This window comes from Arachis duranensis, chromosome 6, assembly GCF_000817695.3.
Source record: "Arachis duranensis cultivar V14167 chromosome 6, aradu.V14167.gnm2.J7QH, whole genome shotgun sequence".
Taxonomy (NCBI): domain Eukaryota; kingdom Viridiplantae; phylum Streptophyta; class Magnoliopsida; order Fabales; family Fabaceae; genus Arachis; species Arachis duranensis.
The window spans coordinates 9,368,712-9,390,706 of NC_029777.3; the positions used below are offsets into that span (position 1 = coordinate 9,368,712).

The window sequence follows — 21,995 nt, forward strand, 5'->3', positions numbered from 1 at the left end:
AATTTAAAAATTAACTAATTAATAAATTTAAAAATTAATTAATCAATTTTTAGTAAAATATTTTTAGAAAATAAAAATAATAAGCTGTTTTATAAGATTTTGAATTTATTTTTTAATATTCTTGTGTTGTTCTTGAATATCATGTTTAATTTATTATTTATTTATATTTAATAGTGACTTTTTTATTAGCATAAGTTTTTCTATTTCTCTCTTTTGATGGGTATGCACTATGCACTACAACCGTCACAACCAATTAAAACTATAACTCCCCATTATTAATTAATTTATTACATATTATTAGTCAATAAAAATATAAAACACTAACTAATATAATAAACATATACATTAAAAATATCATAATAATAATATCAATCATAATAAATTTTAAATTATAAATATTCAAATTTCATGCATCTATTTACATATCATACATATGACTCTGATCACTAATCCACTGTTACTTCATTTTTAATCAATTTTTTCTTACTCTATTTCTTTTTAATTATTTGTGAACTATAAAGCATCTCAAAGTTACACAATAAAATACTATTCTTTAAAAAGTATTGCCAAACAAACAGATAATTGATTTATTAAAATTTACATAATTTGTTTATAAAAAACATTTACACCAATAAATAAAGAATAATCTATCTACTTAAAAATAATTATATTAGACGATAAGATATAAAACAAAANAATAACTAAAAATTAAACATTAACAATTTTATTTACTAATTTTTAACTATAATTTATTAAAATAAATGTGAAAATAAAATCAAAAAATAAAATATAACCTTACACAACTTCAATATCAAAAAATTTTATATTACAAAATATTTTAAATAAAAATACATCAAATTTAATATTATTTATATATATTTTAATTAATTTTTAAACAATATAATAGACTAACAGACGGATCTCACTCTAGTTAATTAATTCACAAGAGCAAAAGCACCGACTTGCTATTAGAAACGCCTAAGAATTTCTCATGCTGTGTTGTCACTTCACTTGGCATGTATGAATAATAATTAGGCCAATTCTCTGGTGTCTGTAACTTTGGTGCCGAAATTGCGGAAGTTACCTTTTATGGTAAGTTTTAAATATTAAAAAATAATTTACTTTTATATTTTTTAATTTAAATATTAAATTTTATCTCATTTTAGTAAGTTAGTAAGTTAGGCAAATATATATAGACACCGTAGCATGCACCTAATAATTAATAAGTGTCCAACCATAACAAAAACTGCTTATATACATACATAAGAGTATATAAGACATAATACATTAACATCTCCCTTTTTGAAAGCTAATGTACATTTATAAGTGTCAAAACTATTGGAGTGGAATATTTACGAGTAACTCAACATAGAAATGGATTTGCATGAGTTAGGTGAATTCTCCTTTGAGTGCAGAAGCAGCTGTTTGAATGGCTCTTGCAACTCTCCAGATTTCATGTTGAATTGCTGCTACCCTTTCTCTTTCACTTGTTGCCTTTGATGATCCCTGTGTTATTGAATCAGCAATCCCAGGGAAGAAATCTAGCTTGTTTTCTTGGTCCCTTGGAGGCCCAAACACCTAAAAGATGCATTCATGGATTGTGATTAAGTCAAGTTTAGTAACATGAAAGCGATTAACTAAGTCAACTAACACAAGCACACTCACAAGATGCTTGAACCACTGCCTTCCATGAAGACCATCTGCATCAAGGAAGCCTTTTTCAGCAAGGATTAGTCTGTCGTTCAACGCTCGCTTCTTCATATCTACTATATCACCTGCAGTTTCTTGCAATCTCAGTTGCTGCAATTCAGAACAAAGATGAGTATAAATTGGAATTGAAATGGAATAAGAAGAAAAAAAAGGGATTCTAGCACTAAAAGATACATCATTTGCAAGCATTGTTTGGTTTACCTTTGATTCATCATCAACTTGCTTGGCTGCAGAAGCAAATTCTTGAATTGACATGGTTAATGGATGTAGAGAAACTTGCTGATCTAACAAGTTGCTCAACTTGTTCTTGTAAGACTGCAAAGTAACATCAGTGTTAGTCTTCTTTTCTTCCATATTAAATAGAAACAATTGATTTGTTAAAGAGATAATAGCTATCAAGAATTTTAATAAACTACTAGGTGATTATGAATGCATACCAATAATTGATTCGCATAGGAAACGTAATTGAAGGGAAGAATGGAATCGTCGGCCAGGTGAAGGGCTAGGAGTCCCCAAATTCCAGTAACTAATAAAACAAAGAACAGAAGATACATCTTGAGATTACCAAATGAAATTAAAAATATTTTTACCAATAAGAAAATCACTCAAAATCACCAGGAATTAGATAAGAAATCTAACCGGCAACGTGTCGCTGAAAAAATGGATCTCCATACTCTGTCATCCAGTTATACGAGTCGTAAGCCGTGTGATAGACAGGAAAATCTGGGGGAAGTGGTGCAGGATTATTACAATACATTTTATAGAACATGACATATTTAGGCATATTGTGTTAGAACAATTAATTTTGATTACAAAAATTAAAGAATCTAGGAAGTGGTCTTATATATTTGGAACCTGGTTGATTTAAATTAGCCTCTGGTTTATCAATGTCCAAAGAGATATAATAACAGATGGTATAACCATAGTAAATGGCTCCATAAGTTTAAAAAGAAGTACCTCTTCCATAATAAACATCAATAGATGGAACCCCTGCATGTTGCACAAATGGAGCAAAATCAGAATCAACTGCACTGAGCCTTTGAATCTGCAATCCACCGAAAAACCACACTTTTTAAAACAAACCTTGGCAAAATCCACATTAATATGATACAATATATAAAATTTTTCATGATTTGAGTTAGCAAATGCAAACAAATACTTGGCAGTAGTAACAAAAGCTTTACATTGTAGTCTTCACCAGTGACAGCCCAGTTCTCATATATTGATGCACCCTCAGAATCAGGATCCTTGACCTGAAATCAATGCAAATGCTAAGTGATGTTCAGGTATTATGATATATAAGTTTATTATGTATGCAAATGCATTTATAAATTACAGTGATCTAAAGATACCTTCTTTGTGACCTCCACAATAAGATTGTCTAGCTGAGGAGTTGAGCCAACAAAGAGGCCAGGCCCTTGAACAGCACAGTCCACATTAAGGTATGCCACAGCTTTGGGACTCAGATTGATAAGGTTTTGTTCAACCCACTCAGTGGATCCTATCTACATAAAACACATTAACCTCATTCATGATTCCAAATCATATTATTACAGGAAGCAAAATCATTAAAAGCAAAGAACTTGACCATGTTTCGGTTCATTCTTCGAGCTGGAAACATCCACAAACTCAAGAGGTTGCTTGCTTAAAGGGAATCATAGTTAAAATGAGTGAATAAGGAATTACTACTACCTACCATTCCGAATTCCTCAGCATCCCAGCTGCAGAGAATGATAGATCTCCTCGGAGTCCAACCGGAACCTAACAGAATCGAAAATCTCCGGGCAATGTCAAGCAGGGCAGCTGTCCCACTGCTGGGATCAACAGCACCAAAAGTCCATGCATCTCTATGGTTCCCAAGCAACACATACCTATCAGGTTCCTCACAACCCTTTATCACAGCAAACACATTCTGAATAGTTGCCACTTTCTTCTCTCCCTGCAAAATACACACACCAAACTTCATCATAAGGCTTCCCCTTAAAGAACTCCTACTAAGAGAACTTCATAAATCCAACACATGTCTAAAACTATTTTGACAATGCATAGAAATTAAGGTAAGAAAAACATGTCAAATTTCCTGATTTGTAGAGAATGAAAAAAAGTCAATACACAAAAAATGACACTTCTGAAGGAAGACTCAAAAGTGAAAAAAAGTCAAATTCCAATTACAGTTATGAAACAAAGGTACAAACAAAACAGAACACCAACCTGGTAAGAGAAATTGAGCATGGTGGGACCAGGACCAACGTGCCTGACCTTAGATCCTAGGGTACCCCTCCATTCAAGGGGCACCGGAGCACCACCCAAGGAGCCCAAAACAGTCTCAGCAACCTCAGCAGACAAGGGTAAAGATGGAATTTTGGGGAACCTCTTCGAAACCTCGCTATCATCCAAACCCAAGGTTTCACCGCCATCAACACCAGCCCAACCAGGACTCAAAGGGTCCCCCACACCCCTCATCACGTGACCTCTCTCGAACCCATCACGCCACGTGTCACCGTCCCCGTAAACCAGCACTGCCACCGCGCCATTCTCTTCAGCTTTCTCAACCACCGCTCCCCTCCCTAACCCGCCGCCTTTACGAACCACAACGACGCAGCCGCTAACGTGCACCCCCTGCGCCCGAAGCGCACGGTAGTCCCTCTCCCTGCCGTAGTTCACGAAAACCGCCCTCGCATAAGCCGAACCGGACGGCGAGTAAGCGTGGTAAGGTTGCACCACTGGTTGTCCGGTCTGGTCGCTGAAATGAACGGGTTCGGTGAGTGGAAGGTTGAGAACTGAACCGTTTGGGAAATGCAATGAAACAGAGGAGTGAAGAGGGTAAGAGAGGAGTGTGGTGTAGGTTGTTGTGTGCGTTGGAAGGTTAAGGGACCTGAAGTGGTTTATGACGAGGCGTGTGGTATCGGCGGCGAGCTTTGTTCCGGCGAGGTGAGGGTGGAGGGTGAGGCTGCGAAGGTAGGAGGAGATGGTGGAGTTGGAAGCAGATGAGAGAAAGAGATCAATGGCGGTTGAAGTTGAAACAGGGTAAGGGTAATACAGGGTATAGAAACCCAGAATGCAGAGAACGAGTATGGCCACAAAAGTTTCCAAAGGTGAAGGCTTTCCGGTGATAGCGTTGGTGGGCAAGGGAATAATCCGCACCATTTTTTGGTGGAAAAAACAGAGTACACAGAGAAACAGAGGATGCTCTGTTTTGTTTTTCTTTTTATTTTTATTATGGAGAAAGAGAAAGAGAAAGAGAAAGAGACTAATAACTAGTTTTTATTTTAATTTAATAATAGATTCGAGGATAATGGTCGTGCATTTTTTTGCCTTTATGGTGAAAGGGTTTGGGGAAATGAATGAATGATGATGATAGGCTTTAGAGGAGTCTAAAAAAAATGGTTATAACAGATTTAACTTTTAACAAAATTAAATTATTTTATTTTTGATAGTTAAAATGGTAGTTTATTATTATTTATATAAAGATGGGAATGTGAAGAGGTGGATGACAGTGAAGGGTGTCTTCTTTCTATAATTCATTCTATGTGCTATGTCCATGCACGGTGGAGATTTGAGTCACATTGTGAAAAATATTGTAGGCAGAAAAATCCAAAAACTCATCTAGGACAAGAAGCCTCTGTCACTACTCACATGAAAATCTTTGTTTCTGTGAAAGGACATATCTCTTTTTTTATAGATGCTAAGAATAAATAACCCCAAATCGTGGTAGCCATAAATAAATGAGATAATTTAATTTAATTTTCTTATACTATATGTCTGGTCTGCTCTCTGGTATGAAAAAGCATGAGAATCTATGTCTGAGTTAGTGTTAGTGACACTGAAGCATGCCAAAAGTAGGAGTGGATGTCCACGCCTGGGCTGAGTGGGGAGAGCATTAATCAACTGACCATCCATTATTTCTCTCCCTCCAAAAATCATATCACCTCTCATGCCACCATTTAACATGAATCATGCTAGATGAATATTAATTAGTCCATCATATAAAATATATATTATAAATGAAATAAACTATGCTTTTATGTATATACAAATATAGAATGATTGATTTGGTTAAGAATTTTTTATGTGCACGTAATATTTTTGTATATTGTAGTTGTTTTTTACTCTAAATATATGCTTACTTTGGCCACACCCTAGTTGTTTCCTTTTTGATTCTCCAACTCCAAGTTTAAGCACAAACCTTCCACGTGCGATATATTTTGTTTTTGTTTTCATTACCAAAATACTTAGTTCAAATACAATTTTACAAATCAACTTCCCCAAAAATTGGCACCATGCATAGAAGTTTGAGTCCAAATGCAAACCACCTTGCCCAAAATTGCAAAATTGTAGAGTGTGGGTTCAAATATAATTCACCTTGCCCAAAGTTAGACCATAATCGTATAAAAGTTTGGATCTAGTTTGGACTTTATTTGATTACTCTTTTATTATTATTTATCACTTTGATTAAGACAAATATTAATGGTACATGCTTTAAATATTAGTGACATTAAAAATTTAAATATTATTTAGTAATTATTAATTTATATTTCAAGTATTGAAATATTTAATTTTAGAGAAATTTTTTACATATAAACATTTTCTCATACAAGTCATTTATTTTTCTTTTTTTTTCATGCCTCGTCTTTTTCTTTTCTTTTTTTCCGTGCCTCTTCTTTTTCTTTTTCGTTTTTGAAGTATTTCATCTTCATCGTCATGTTTCTCCTCGTTCTTCTTTTGATTTTGCAACATTATGTATTTTTTTGTTTAATTTTTTCCTCCCAAAAAGAATTATGAGAATATGAAATAAGAAAATGAAGAAGAAGAAGAAGAAGAAGCAGAAGATGAGGAGGAGAAAGAGGAAGAATTCTGAATTATGCATAAGGTGTACTTCAAAGAATTTTGTGTGTATTTTTTAAATTCTTTGGGTGTATTTTTATAATCCTTTGAGTGTATTTCTGTAATCATTTGAGTGTATTTATATAATCGTTTAGGTGAATTCCTGTAACCGTTTGGGTGTATTTCTGTTTGGATGTATTTCTGTAATCGGTTTGATGTATTTATGTAATCGTTTGGGTGTATTTCTGAACTTCCATTATCTTCAAAATGATTTCAAAGCTTGATTTTAGAAACCGTGAAAATCGAAAAGAAAAAAAAACGAAGCAAGAATACCAATGATAAACGCAGATAAAACAACAAATGAAAAGGCAAAGAGAGAACGCACGAAGGAGATCGAACAAATTTGACAAAAAACTCGTTTTCATGGAGAAAAAAGAAGAAGAGTAGGAGAAGAAGAAGGAAGAGGAGGAGGAGAAGACAGAACGCAAAGCATGCCATGGAAATCGTATATGGGGCAGCGTGCTTTTTGTTAAGTTTCTCCCAACTTGTATGACTTGTAAACTAAATGACTTGTATGTGTAGCACTCCTCTTTAATTTAATATATTTTAATTTTATTTAGTTAATTTGTAAATTAGACTTTATGTTAGTGAATTTAGGAGTTTTTTTTAATTTTAATATAATATGAGATTATAAATACCTCGTAAGTTTTTGTAGTCATCATAAAGAGATTAAAAGAATGTTAAAGCACTTTTTGATTTCATGATGAAATAACATGGTGTGGATAAGTAAAGTTGAGTGAATCTTTTTCTTGTTGCATAGAAAAATTGGATAGGAAGTTGAGTGATAATTTTATATTCAGTTCCTAATCTATGGTGTGGATAAGTTAAGTCGAACGAATCATTTTTTTGTTGTATAAAAAAATTAAATAAAAATAAAATAATTATCTTTATATTCAATTTAATTTATCTCTTTTATTTTTTATTTCAAGTTTAATTTATCTATTTTCATTCAATTTCAATCATTGTCTTTTTTTAAATTATTTTTTTGCATCATTTAATAATAATATAAATTTTAATGATAAAAATATATTCAAAATTCTGTTTTACAAAAAAAAAAACCAATAAAAGATTTATTTATCTATATATCAATTATAATGAGAAATGAGATATTTTGACTAACTATTGGGTATTTCTCTAAACATGAAAATAGGTTTGGTGAATCCTCACTTAGCTTTTGACAGGTTACCTATTAACAAATTTAAACTCTTAAAATAGTTTGGACAAGAGCCTATAATGTGTAAAAAAGAAAAATTAAAATTTATTTTATTTAATTTATTAATTATTATAATAATTAATAAAAATTAAATAAGATAAATTTTAACTATTTTTAACTAATTTTTTTGTTATTAAACATTTTTGTTATGTAATAATTTAGATCAGCCCAAATCATACATCTTAACAAATCGTCTAACCAATATTTGTTGCTAATTCGCTATATCTCTCCTAGGATTAGAATATTTAGAATACCTATTTTATTCAAACTTTCTCTCTCCAAGTTAAATGATTTTTTTATGTTTATTATATTATTAAAAATAATTAATAGAAATGAGACTTGACAAATATATTGTTCACCAAGATCATAGTATTAGTTTTAACAAACGTTTTAAAATGTAAATACATTATTAACTAAGCCCTATAAATAAATAAAATTTTGTTAATAAATATCCTAAACATTCGATAGCAAAATCTAATGAAATTATAATAAGTATCTCACTACAAAACAAAACTATTGCAAATTGTTGATTGTTCATGAGTTTCTTTAAAGATGAGATAATTTGGCTGGATGAACTTTATGGTTTTCAATAAAATCGATTGAATGGTAGGAGATAATTTACAAAAACATTTCGACGCTTAAATCAAAATAGATTTAAAATTAAGAGGTAAAATTTTAAGTATGTGTATAAGGCATTAGCAGATTCTAAACCTTTTTTTTATATAATTTGTTTTGTTAATTTATCCTTTTTGTTGGTTAAAATAGGAGAGATTTAATTTTAAATATCGATTAATAATTTTCGGTTATTTAGTTTGTTTCGAATTCTTGAACCGTAAGAGGACGATTTGAGCTTAAGAATTGAGTCATTTTTAAACCGTTAAAATTATAACCCAAGTTCGTAACATTGATGAATAGCAAATAAAAAATTACTCATATAAATATGTTTTTTTTTAATAAAAAATATTAATTAAAATGTAAACACTTATTATGTTAATCAATTTAATGATTATCAGCTATTATTTTCACACATAAAACATATCTTCACCAAATAAATGTATCACAAAGGTGTCATTATTGTTGTAGATCTTTGAGCTATTAAAGTGAATTGTGATTTGCTAGGGGCAATTTGGTTAGGGAGGGGATATGGGATATCTTATCCACTAAAGGGATTGGAATAGAAAGAGTGGTTAGAGGAAGAGTAGTGGGTTGCATAATAATGGTGTGTGATCTATTAAGCCTTGTTGAGTAAAGTCCATAAGATGACGAAAGAAGAATGATGAAGTGACCATGCACAGTTATGGAAACGAAAATGACTTGATGCCATGGAAATGGAGTTATTATGTGGATAAGATTACCACAACATAAAACAACAACCCTAATGCCTATCAATGTGTCCCAGCAAAGTGCTGAGTAAAGCTATAAACCTTAGTCAAGACAAAAAACAAAGTTGCGGCTGCAATAGTAATGATGAATGCAACCAAATTTTGTTCTTGGTGTTTACTGTTTCACTTGTCAGGTCAAGTGTTATTGCTTTTGTTTTTATGGTTAGTAATTGTTTTGTCACTTTCACTTTCATGTATAGCTGAACATAAAGTGGATAGTGGATCCTACCATGGTTTAATAAATTGCATTTGTGATTTCGTTTATAATTGCTGGGGTAAAAAATAATCTGTTCCGGATTAAAATTTTATTTAAAAATTTATTATTGAATAATGAATTATTATGTATATAAAATAAAATTTAAATTTTTAACATTTATTTAAGCAGATTAATAAATTAATTACTAAATTAATCTTAATTGATTTAATTATAATTGTCTTTTGATACCAGAATTATTAGAAAGTAATATATTTACAACTAAATTATTGAAAATTGATATTATGTATAATCGAAAGAGTAAATTAAGTACTTAAAACAAAATCATAACATGATTTAGTAAAAATTATTTAAAATTGATTGGCTCATTTAAAATTATAATATAAAAAAATTAAAAATTAAATAAAAAAATCTAACTATTGCATTTACAGCAGTTACAATAGTTACAATTAACAAAAATGTCATATTTATTATTTTATGTATATTTTTTATATCATACAAAAATGCTAAAAAAATAATAAATCAAATAATATTATGAATTTATGATCACAATTAAAGTTAAAAGATACTGCAGTTGAATTCACAGATATGTTGTTGCAATTGGACCACATAGATTCAGTGGAGAACTCTACAAAGCAAATCTTTAACTGATAGGGAATCAAATCAAATCCTAATTGATAGGGAATCATTCATTCATATTTTCACATGCTGTCATATTTAACTGTCACAAAAGAGAAAGGTAACGTATGCTAACATTAACTCATGACGGCTTGATTTTAAAGAACAATAAAACGAAATAGAAACAAAAACAAAACAACAAAAACTCACATCAATGTCTAATTAATGCCCCAAATAAACACCCCAGGACAGGTGTGCTTCGTTAATAGTAGTTTGCAATTATAGTGCTCCAATCAAGAAACAAGAATTTTTTTTTTTTTGGTCAAGAAGAAACAAGAATTTAACTTAACCCGTGCTTTTAAACACTTTTTTTTCCCTCAATGTAACTCAGTGTTTGATTTCTGTTCATATCCTAGCCCATGAGATTATAGTCAGGCCTAAAAGAAACGAAAATCTACTCAATAAAAATGGCCTCATTCTTTTACCAAAAAAAAGTAGCCTCATACATCTCTATTTGACCCAAAAAAGTGGGCGATGGCAATAACTCAACTTTACTTATTTAAACGAGCAACTAATATTGAAGATATTTTCTATCTTTTTAAAAGGGAAATTTTAACAACTTTCTTAAAAAAAAAAAAGAAACAGTAAATCCACTATCAAAGACGAAATTATTTTAAAGGTTGGTTATCGATTCTACTATAAATACACTATAGTCCTCAGGTATATTCAGAACCCGATCTATTAAAAACCTGCTTAAAGCCTTTGCTAACTTAAGCATCATAATCTTTTGTAAGTACCACCCCCTACCTCCTTATGAGAAACTCGAACGGCGGCACCTCAGCACCAGCACAAGTCGGACGCTGCCTCAAAAAAAGTTTGAACCTCACGTTCAGGCCCAAAATTTAGTTTTTCTTGGTTACTAATTTTCTAATTTAATATTTCATTCACAAATTTAGATAACAAAAAGCCACTAAAAAGTTTATTATAAAGCAAAACATGCACTCCTAACCATTAGTCAGAATATATGCAACTATAAACTATGTTACTAACATGCATGGATTTGTCATATGGTCACTTTATTCGTTCGTTTAAATAATTGCTAGAAATTTGAATTCTACTTTATATATACAATAATTTATTAGCTAACGACACTTAACTCGTTCATTTAAACAAGCGTTGAAAATCTGAATCATATCTTATATATACAATAATTTATTAGCTAACGGCAGACTTTCAAATGAAACTCAAATTTGCGATTAATTAATCTTTAACCTATCAAATTGAGAGATATCATAAGGAATAAATAAAAAAAGTTTATTGTAAGTATTCATCTAATTATGTATGCTACATGTATTTGTTGAGTACCCATGGGTATTCTTTGATCATGTTTACAATAGAAAAATATGTCACAAATATAAATTATTTTTGAAATATCAACTGTTGAAGTTAAATTAATTATTTTAGTTTTTAAGGAAACAAATTGGTGGCTTGAGAAGGAGTTGAATGTAATTTAAGCAAATATAATAGCCTTTTCTCTTTGGGATTGATAATTTTATAATCCAGTAGTTATGCATGGTAGAACAAATTTCTTTTTTTTTTCCCCATCCATAGCCTCATTAGTTCATCCCAATTTGAGGATTTAGAGTGAAAACTCATTTAAACCCAACAAATAATTGGAAGACTAACAATGCCCTTTTTCCTTCTAGATTTACAATCCTCTTTAGATATCTTTAGGTTAGGAGTATATATGTTTAGGGAAACTCAAATAAAGCAAAACTAGAAGCACAATTCGCTTTGCGAACCACAAAAGTAAGCTGGCTCGAATAACTATAACATTTATGCTACATACAAATTACAAACTTTAAAACATCTTCAACCTCTAGAAGCATCAAACTCCAACCACTGTGTTGTAAGTGCCATAAATAGCAAAGAATAATCCACAGAGTAACACAATAAAATCCAAGGCTTTCTGCCAAGTGCTTAGAGAAGGGCCAAACAGTTTTAGGTGAAATGTGGCTGGCAATACAAATGACATCATTGAACATATAGTACTCCCCACAAATGATGCAAACACGCCGAATTCTGGCACGAAAGAAGCCAAGACTGCAAGCACAACCACCACCACTGCACGGCTGATGTATATCGCAATCTTTCCTACTCTTGCCGATTCATCATTTTCCCTCCGGCCGATTTTGTATTTACCTTCAATAATCTCATTAATTGGATGTAACATGATTGGGAATGTGAATACAAGCCCCATACATAATCCTACCTGTTATTAGATAAAAGGTTAGATGTCAGACTCTTCTTATGAGCAAATAAGCAATGCAATCAAAGGCAAAATTTGAAGACAGAATAAAAAAGATAAGAATTTCCTGAAAACAGAAATGTAAATTGGCCTTTTTATGCACTCTTTGCAATGCTTAGTACTTGACAAGCATGTATTAGGGATGAATCCTCAATGTGTACACAGCCAGTAAAACGTACACAAGAAGATATAATAAACTTAATACAGACACAATTCAGCGATTGTGCTATGAGGTAAGAACAGATTCCTTGATATGAGTCATATGACAACAAGCACAAATACGAAATGAAAGTGATATCAATAGTTATAATTACTAGACACCAAGGAAATGTGCAAGGATATATCCGCAAGTGGATCAGGTATTATCCACTTCAAATATAAATTACTGGAGGAAAGGAAAACAAAAAATGTTTGTTTCGTTTTAACTTTGTATATATATATAACTCTAGGTGCACTGTTTCAGAATAAGCATTTCAAGTCAAATATGAGTATGAGAGCTGTTTACCTGTACTGCAAGAGATGACCAATCTCTAGGGAGGTTGAGAGTCACAATGTCTCTGGTTTCTTCCCCAAAAGCCATGTAACCACAAAACCCAAAAAGAATGTATACAAATGAAATCCCACTAAAAGTTTGAGCCAGCAATCTTGGGAATTTGGATTTATCCCGCATAGAATTCTCTAGGGCTAGTGTCATTCCAAAACCCTCAAAACAAAAAACCGCCATGCCTGCTGCAAATGGCAATCCCCCAATGTTGGATGTGATTGTCGTCCTTTGTCCAAACGAAAATTCACCCTGTAGGATCTGTTGTATGTCTTCCTTCACCACAATTCCAATGGCTAGGACATTGCAAACATCAGCAAAAATGCTAAAAGGTGCTAGAGCAGATAAGCTGCCTATCCACGACAATCCAATTTCAACTGGCACTAACATAAATATAAAGCTGCTCATCGCAAATCCATAGCTTTGGAATACAGATTGGAGATTTTGTCCAATAAATACCAAATATGCAACCGATCCTCCACTTTGTGCCAGCAAAATCAAAATCTCTGTCATATAGCGACCCGAGGTTCCAAAGCTCCTATAACCCAGGTCTCCATAAGTTATTGCTTCCACTAGTAGTTCTTCTGAAGACAACTTCCGTCTGCACGTAACCTACACCACAAAGCATAAAGCAAAACTGTCAAATAACAAGGCATGTGCACAACAAAAGCAGCAGCAAAAATAAAAGACATATCAATGTATCATGAAACTTTGATTCATCCACTTGCATTGTGGTCTCTTTTTCTTTTTGTAATGATATCATCATATCATCAAAGCTAGACAAAGATATTGACATAGGACCCCACCAGAAAAAATATGAAAGTAGGCAAAGAAAGCATTCATTAGTAAACCAAATCGAAGAAAGCCCAAACCATCATGATGTACAAAAGTTCACAATTTTCTTAGCTAACAACAATTTCAACATAAATATGATTATATACATTCCTTAAAGTATCACCAATCACTCAATTAGATCCATCTCTCCTAAAGATTCAAGTTGTAATTTAGATTCACTGAATCTAGCTTAACAAAGATCTAATAAAGCAAAAGATAGGTCAAAGCATTTACACAAACAGGTAGCATTCATTGTGCATTTTTTTTTCTCATAAAGAGTGGAGAAGAAAGATCACTTACAAGAAGGAGCATGCAATAGTAGGTGGCTACGCCGACGATTGCAACACCAAGCGACCCAGCAACCCATCCAGCGATCCGAAAAGCAAAGGGGAGACCTAGAACTCCAGTTCCAACAACAGAGACTATGATGTTCCCCAAAGTTTGAAGCTTTGAAGCTTTGGTTGAATGATGAGGCTCCAAAAGTTGTTGTGACACGGTTCCGGTGTCCAGATTCACCATCTTCTCGAACCTCGATTCCCCTAAAAAATTAGGGTTCCGGTGTTTATACGACAAACGGAACAGTGGAGTTGGATGTGTGGATCAATGAATTAGTGACCCCAAATGATTATGTGATTCGTTGGTTCTTCTTCTTTTCTTTTTGGATTTTATATAATTTTATATTGGGTATAGAGGGTAATTGAAAGTTACTTGGAAACGATTGGATGCAGTGGAGAATGAAAATGGAAAGGAAAGAAGTAACAAACATGGTTACTTGCAAAATGGGAGCGTTGGAACAGAAGTGTGAACAAACGCGGTGAAACAACTAATTTAGTAGATCTGGACAAGTAGTCAATAATAATATTATAATGCTCTTAGCTACCAACATTCATGAATTGTTCCTCCTCCCTACTTTTTTTTTTTCATTTGAATTTGACTATAACACATTCTCACGGTAAATTTTAGAAAGTTAAATTTAACGATGTTTGTAAAATTTTCTAAAATATTTGAAAATGTTCTAGATAATTTCAGAACGTTTTAGAATGTTTTAGAAGGTCCCAAAATATCTTAAAAGATTCTAGAAGACTCTAGAAGATTACAGAGTATTCTAGAAGAGTATGGATGTATATAGAACTATGAAGAGTAGTATAGAATAATCTAGAAGTATTTAAAAAGTTGTAGTATGTGCTATGATTGATATTTATAAAGAAGGTTCTGGATGATTAATCTGTACCATTGATTAGATTTAATCCTAATTATCCATTGAGGAGGTGGATGGCTATAAATAGGGGTGAGAATTAGAGTTTGTGGATGTAAATCATTTGTAACAAACACTTGAGCAAATCTAATCAATAGTTTAGATTAATCATTCAAAACCTTCTTTACAAATATCCATCATACCACAACTTTCTAAACATTTCTAGATTATTCCATATCACTCTTCATAGTTCTATATACATCCATATTTTTCTAGAATACTTTATTTTCTTTTAGAGTCTTCTAGAACCTTCTAAGATATTTCGGGACCTTTTAGGACATTTTAGAACGTTCTGAAATCATTTATAGCATTCTCAAATACTTTAGAAAACTCTACAAATACTGTTAAATTTAACCTTCTAAAATTTACTGTGACATTCTCCCGCTAAGAATATCAACCAAAAAAGCTTTTCAAGTCGCAAAAAAAACAAAAAACAAAAAACAAAAAACTTTTATAAAAGAGTGAATTAAAAGGTTTTTTTTTTATATGTCTAAAATGAGCTCAACACTTATGTGCTTATTGAATGTGCTATATTAGATAGACCATTAGATTTTATTATATTAAAATCAAAAGTTAATATAAAAGAAGAGTATTGATGAACTCTAACAAATACAAAATATCATAGTACATAAATAAATACTTTAAATGACAATACTTTAATACACAATATTTTAAATGACAACAAAATCTTTTATTTTTAAATAATTAAATATAAAATATATAAATATAAAATATCTGAATATTTTTATTTATTAAAATTAATTATTATACAAAATTATTATAATTATGTATTATATATAATATTTTAAATAAATTATATTTTAAAAATATTTTTATGAAAATCCTCTTTTGAAAGATTGGTACATGAGATTGGGATGCACAAATTTTGAGACATTAAATGTTGTTGGCAAGATGGAGAAACTGTACTCTTTTTTTCTTGGTCAAGTTTTTTCTTGACAAGGTTTTTAATGAGACAATCCCCATCACAAAGGATATTATACTCTTCTTCCTTCACTAAGATTTCATCCACAGAATTTTTTTTAGTAAGGTTTTAATGAGGTAATAATCCTAGAGCAATGCTAGGGGCCAGCAATTTTTGTGATTGTTAGCCATCAACTAGCCATCAATAATGATTTGATGGTGTGAGATTGGTGTGAAATTTCATCCAATAGCTCACCTTCCTCTGCTGGTTATATGCTGGCCAAAATTCAATAAAACTGCTGGCTCCCTAGACTTTTCCATAATCCTAAATGAGCATCTAAGGGGGAGTGTTGTGATAAGAATGGGACATGGATGTCCATTCTCATGCAGTACTCACATTCTCAAAGAATGAATAATAATTAATGAATGTTAAAATTGATCCTCCTCATACATATATAAATAGAAGCCTTTGCCTCCAAAAATAACAAATAAGTAATAAATCAAAAATCAATTCCCTCTCTTCTTTAAGCAATATTTCTCTCTCTCATTTAATATATATATATCCCTCTCTTATATTATATATTACATCATATAATATTAAGTGAAAAACTTCTTATATTATAATGAGATACGAATATATTTATATTTCTATATTTATATTTATTTTTCTTATTTATTTATTTATTTTACTACATATCCTACATATCACGTTAAGTTATCACGTAACCACGTTAGGCGTTAAATGTCAGTGTACGAAGAAGATGAACGTGAATAAGGAGCTTCTTCTCCAACTTGATTATCACCAAATTTTGATGAGCCAGATTAGATTCAAATTTTCTTGTATAATTGTAATTTGAATTATAAGTTTTGATTTGAAAGCAGGCTCTTGCACTATTTCAAGCACAGTAAATGAGTCATGGACATTCATTATGTGAATCTTGTACATTATTAGTTGTTACAGAAACTTCAAATTGAGGTCTTTCACTTCTAGCTTTCCTGTGTTCCGGTCTCAATTACCACTTAATGTGCTCCAGTTTCAGTTGTTTCTCCCTATATTCCTTCATTATTTTTTGGTGGAACTCCATTAGCATTATTTTGTCCAACCTCTTCAATATTAGTCTCATTTTCTCTCTTAGTCTTGAATTTTGTCTTAATCACTTCTATGCGATGGCCTATAGCATAGTAGATAGTAAGACCGATGAGAATTAGAAGTGATTTTTGGAGCTATTGCAAGATGATTTAGGTAAATGTGCTATTGAAGGGTAAAACTTTATCTCTATAAGTAAAAAATAGATATTATAGCTTGAATTTTTTATTTTTTATTTTTATGTTTGTAGTAGCCTATTTTTCTTGATAATAAATATATTTGGAAATTGATTTGTCTTATAATAAATAATTTTAGATATTAATGTAATCGATAATAAATATTTTAAAGGATTAGATTGATTGTAATATGTCTAGGAATCAATTTGTTTCCTTCATACGTGTGACAATTAACGTCTAATGCGACAACTTAACATAATACGTAAGACAGTTTTGTTAAGAGTTGACAAAGCGAAGCGGGTCTTTGACTAATGAATTTGCAGAGTTAAATGTTGAGAACTAACAAACTAATTAATTTTAGTGTAGTCTAAAATTTTTTAAAAACTAAAATGAGTAAATATTCTAAAATTTATATATAAAAATGTTGCAATTTTTTATTTTAATATACATACATTAAAAACTTAAATTTTATATATTTTTTATATAAAATTAATTGATAACTACCCATATATTAATTAAACTCTAACCTTAAAATCTAACCATTTTTTATTTTTTATATACATTGAATCAACCCTTTTTAGTTTCTACTTGGCGTTTTATTGAGTAGCAAAATTTATTAATAGATATATATTTTAAGAATCAAGATCTTTTAAAATGAGAAAGTTGATAAAATAATAAAGTAAAAAATTAATCACTCTTAAATTAAGATAATTAGGCACATATTTCATAGAAGTTATAAAATTTATCGTTATTATCTCTTCTCTTTACCACTTTACTTAACTTTTTCACTTTAAAAAATTCAAATTTAAAATTTGTATTTTAAAGAGTAATTTACAAATAAATCATATCAAATAATCTCTCAAATTAGAAGAAAAGTGGACAAGACAGATTAAGGCAAAATTAAGCCTATTTTTTTTTCAAGTTTATTATTCTATAATAGAATATTAACTTTGCCACATAGCTAATAAGTTACTGGGCACCGGATTTAATTGTCTCAGAACGTTTGGACCATTAAATGATCCCATAACAAAACATGCTTTTTAAGTTTTTCGATAACTATTAAATAGTCCGTTTCTAATTTTAGTTACAAATTAACTCCATATATTTTATTTAATTATAATATTTATTTTTTATTTTATAAATTATTATTTTGTCATTCATCTATTATGTTTATTAATAATAAAAAACAAAAACAATAACGAATTAGATCTTCCATTGATTGTAATAACTTTTTGGCAATTCCAATCAATTAAAAGTTTATCTTTGATCCATTACATCAATCGAGAATTTTGAAATCGTGTTTCTTAGAAAATCAATCGATTGGATTAACAAAACAATCGATTGAATTTCAGGTTTCCCATAACTCAATCAATTGGGTACTATAAAATTTATAAACCATTAGTCATGGCGTGATTCAAAATTTATAAAAACGGCATAAAAATTGAGAACGGCGCGATTCAAAATTCAATCGATTGGATTATCCTACCAATCGATTGAATGCAGAAAAAAAATTTATTTATGTCACATTTCAATTGATTGAATGATCATACCAATCGATTGAATTGGAATATACCATTAGTCACGGACAAAATTCAATCGATTAAACCTTCATATATCATTTTAATAACGATCTTCAATCGATTGGGTAATATAAACAATCGATTGAATTATAAAAAGCCTACATTCTAGTAATCGTTCAATCGATCGGTAATATGACCAATCGATTGATTTTTGCGAAAACCATACTGCCTTGCAACTTTCAATCGATTGTTTTGTGGTAACCTGAAGTCCAATCGATTGAGTTATGAAAAATCTGCAATTTAATCGATTGTTTTGTTAATCCAATCGATTGATTTTTTAAGAAACACGATTTCAAAATCCTCAACGGATGTAATAGATCAAAAATAAACTTTTAATCGATTGAGTTTGCCAAAAAGTTATTACGATCAATAGAAGATCTAATTCATTATTATTTTTGTTTTTGATTATTAATAAACATAATAGATGAATGATAAAATAATAATTTATAAAATAAAAAGTAACTTTTATGATTAAATAAAATATATAGGATTAATTTATAATTAAAATTAGAAACAGACTATTTAACAGTTATTGAAAAACTTAAAAAATATATGTTGTTATGAAATCATAGACTATTTAACAGTTATTGAAAAACTTAAAAAATATATTTTGTTATGGAATCCTTTACTAGGTTACTGACTTATAAAAACTATACCTTTTGCTAAAGGTAAAGGTGCTTTCGACAAACCAAAACTATTTAGCAACTAGCAAGAGAACAATTTTTTTTTTTACAAAAATGCTATACACTAAAATCATTCACCAATGTATTTGTATATAAATACATGTATAGTTTAATTTATTTTTAATATGTATTTATATTCCAGCATATATTTTATACTATATTTTATACTGATAACTGACTTTGGTGACTAATTTTAGTGTACACGTAACATAACTCTTTTTTATTTTACAAATTTCATAATTATTATTATCACACGTTCAATCCAATAATAATACTAATACTCATCACCAGAATCTTGGCATTGTCATTTGTTCAGGATATGTATTTCCTTGGGTTGCCCTTATCCTTTACTCCTTTAGCCATTTTCATTCGTCCTACCACATCTTATCTTATCACCAACACAGCCCACTTTTTCCATTTTCCACCAATGTTTTCCTCGAGCTTTTAGATATATGACCATCAAGGAACAATTGAGATACAGATAGATCCTAAGTCTTGTGATTGAGATTCTGAGTGAAACACTGAAACCCAAGCAGGATGCAGTGAAATAGTAGTGTAACATTCAGGTTTAGACGGCTATGCTTACATTTATTTACAAGAGTCCAAATCTCGGCAGATAACAAGGCTGGCCCAAGCATCCTCTTTGAGGCTAAGGTACTGGGCATTAGCAGGGGCTTACAGCGACCATGTTTTACCAAAATAAAAAATATCCCTACTAACTTCTATAACGCCTCAAAACAGTATGGTTGACAAACACAGTCGATGGCATGTATGAGCTTCCGGCGAGGGCCCACCGCAGTCGCACCCATATCCTTGAGCTTCTTCATGGTTAAATTTACCAGCTGATACTTGTTGAGACTCTTCCCCTGAAAAATTCTTACAAACTGGCCTAGTCCAAGTGATGTCAGCCACTGAGTCAGCCCACCAGCTCGTTCAAGCTTTCTCTCAAGGTTCGATGCTCTCAGCCCTTGATTTAAAGAAATTACCAAATTGCAAGATCTTCTTGGTGCAAGGAATGTTCTAGGCTGCTTAATAGCTTTCGATGTATTAGATAATCCCAGTAATTTAGGTGACTTCATCAGGCTCACTTGATGTGGATTTTGCGAATTGATTCTGTTAACAACCCTTGGCTGCTTGACTGAAGTTGCTTTAGGTATGGAAGGAGGACCACTTCTCACATCCAAAATCTCCTTTGGGGCGGTCAATAAACTTGTATTCTCAGGTTCATTTCCTGAAGGATACACGGTAGATGTCTCCATGGGTAGTTGCATGTGATTACTTGCTGTTTCAGGGGGCATAGGATGCATGTCTTTTGGTCCTGGGCTTGCCATTAAGGTTCTTTTGCTACAAGGTGCGGCAGGCACCAAAATATTGACTATCTGCTTCTTCACTATGATCCAATCACCATCCACATGCTGATTATCAGAGTCTGGAGAATGTGAAGTACCACCTTTTTTACCAGCAACTTTTCCTGTGCAACTTGCCTTTGTCTTTGCCATTAGCTAAATACCTGATTTTTGTACAGAAGGATATAAGCATTAAGCCAAAACTCAAGATCTCATTTGATCAAACAGTGATGTAATCAGTTAGAATAATTCAAAATAATTTGAAGCCATATTAAACACACAAGCAAAACAAGTCGAAATTTCAAATTAAGATGGATGCAGAAATCAAGTAGAAGAGAATAATCATCTAGCATAAGGGGCAGATACAAATGTAATGCAGCAAAATCTTTATAGTTGTAGAGTACGTTTTTCGGATATTAATGCATTTAACTTGCAAATCTCATATCCTAAGTCGCAGCAGATACGCAAACTACTAGGAGTAGAAACAGTTCAAACCCTAATAATTTCACAAATTCAAAAGCCTAAAAAAAATAACAAATTAAAATTAGATAACAGTTTCACAGATTTAAAACTAACAGAAGAAAACGTAACCCTAAAAAGAAAACAATTAGAACAATGCTAGTAACAACCAAAATTCACAAGCTATTACATCCATAAAACATCAGGAAGGCATGAAATCCAGATAAAAACAAGCGGAACAAGTGTATCAATAGAAAACTTCCAGTTAAATATAAATAATCAATTTAATCAACAAATACAAACCAGCAGGCGGATCGTGACGGGAAGATGTTGCTGCCGCGACGACGAACAGCATGGAGGAGCCGCTGTGGGATGCTGGCCGGGCGGTCTGGACGCTGCTGCCACGACAGCGAGCTGCGACGGCGGCGGCGTTGGTGGTTGGGTGATCTGCAATATAAGAAGGATGCGCTTCCCAGCGGTGAATCGGAGGAGCAACGGCCGGTGAAAGAGTCTGAAAGAAGAGAAAAGAAAGGGTTGGTGTGGGAATTGGGAATTTGGAATGGCGAATTGGAAATTGGGATTAGGGTGTTGCTCTCAAATTATTAGGGTTTTCGAAAATATCAATTCCAGTTTTGGAGGGGAATGGACCTCGGAGTTAAAGAAATTCATTTAGGGGCTCCTCTTGATGAATTTTTAGGAAAAAAAAAATTTAAGTGAATTTTTTAAAAAGAAAAAAAATTATATTTAGATATTTTATATAAAACATTTTAGTATGTAGAAAAAT

The 21,995-nt window shown here is 31.4% G+C and overlaps 3 protein-coding genes across 4 annotated transcripts; all 3 read right to left on the reverse strand.

Moving 5' to 3' along the window:
* Positions 1 to 1,237: 1,237 nt before the first annotated feature.
* Positions 1,238 to 5,364, reverse strand: LOC107492714 (probable glutamate carboxypeptidase AMP1). 2 transcript variants are annotated; one of them, XM_016113770.3, is made up of 10 exons: positions 3,922 to 5,361; positions 3,407 to 3,649; positions 3,063 to 3,215; positions 2,895 to 2,963; positions 2,668 to 2,755; positions 2,350 to 2,433; positions 2,148 to 2,236; positions 1,912 to 2,025; positions 1,666 to 1,800; positions 1,238 to 1,578 (listed from the first exon to the last, which is right to left on the reverse strand). In XM_016113770.3, exons 1-10 carry the CDS (start codon positions 4,855 to 4,857, stop codon positions 1,390 to 1,392), a joined length of 2,100 nt encoding a protein of 699 aa, XP_015969256.1. In that variant the 5' UTR covers positions 4,858 to 5,361; the 3' UTR covers positions 1,238 to 1,389. The 2 variants fall into 2 exon arrangements, with proteins under 2 accessions (XP_015969256.1, XP_052118520.1); XM_052262560.1 differs by lacking the exon at positions 1,238 to 1,578 and having other exon boundaries at positions 1,666 to 1,775; positions 3,922 to 5,364.
* A 6,423-nt stretch (positions 5,365 to 11,787) lies between these two features.
* On the reverse strand, positions 11,788 to 14,520 carry LOC107492713 (amino acid transporter ANT1). The gene is made up of 3 exons (XM_016113768.3): positions 14,005 to 14,520; positions 12,835 to 13,482; positions 11,788 to 12,293 (listed from the first exon to the last, which is right to left on the reverse strand). The coding sequence occupies exons 1-3, from the start codon at positions 14,221 to 14,223 to the stop codon at positions 11,910 to 11,912; spliced, it is 1,251 nt and encodes a 416-aa protein (XP_015969254.1). The 5' UTR covers positions 14,224 to 14,520; the 3' UTR covers positions 11,788 to 11,909.
* A 5,362-nt stretch (positions 14,521 to 19,882) lies between these two features.
* On the reverse strand, positions 19,883 to 21,839 carry LOC107492712 (uncharacterized). Its single transcript, XM_016113766.3, has 2 exons — positions 21,515 to 21,839; positions 19,883 to 20,916 (listed from the first exon to the last, which is right to left on the reverse strand). The coding sequence occupies exon 2, from the start codon at positions 20,903 to 20,905 to the stop codon at positions 20,129 to 20,131; it is 777 nt and encodes a 258-aa protein (XP_015969252.1). The 5' UTR covers positions 20,906 to 20,916; positions 21,515 to 21,839; the 3' UTR covers positions 19,883 to 20,128.
* Between the last annotated feature and the right edge of the window lie 156 nt (positions 21,840 to 21,995).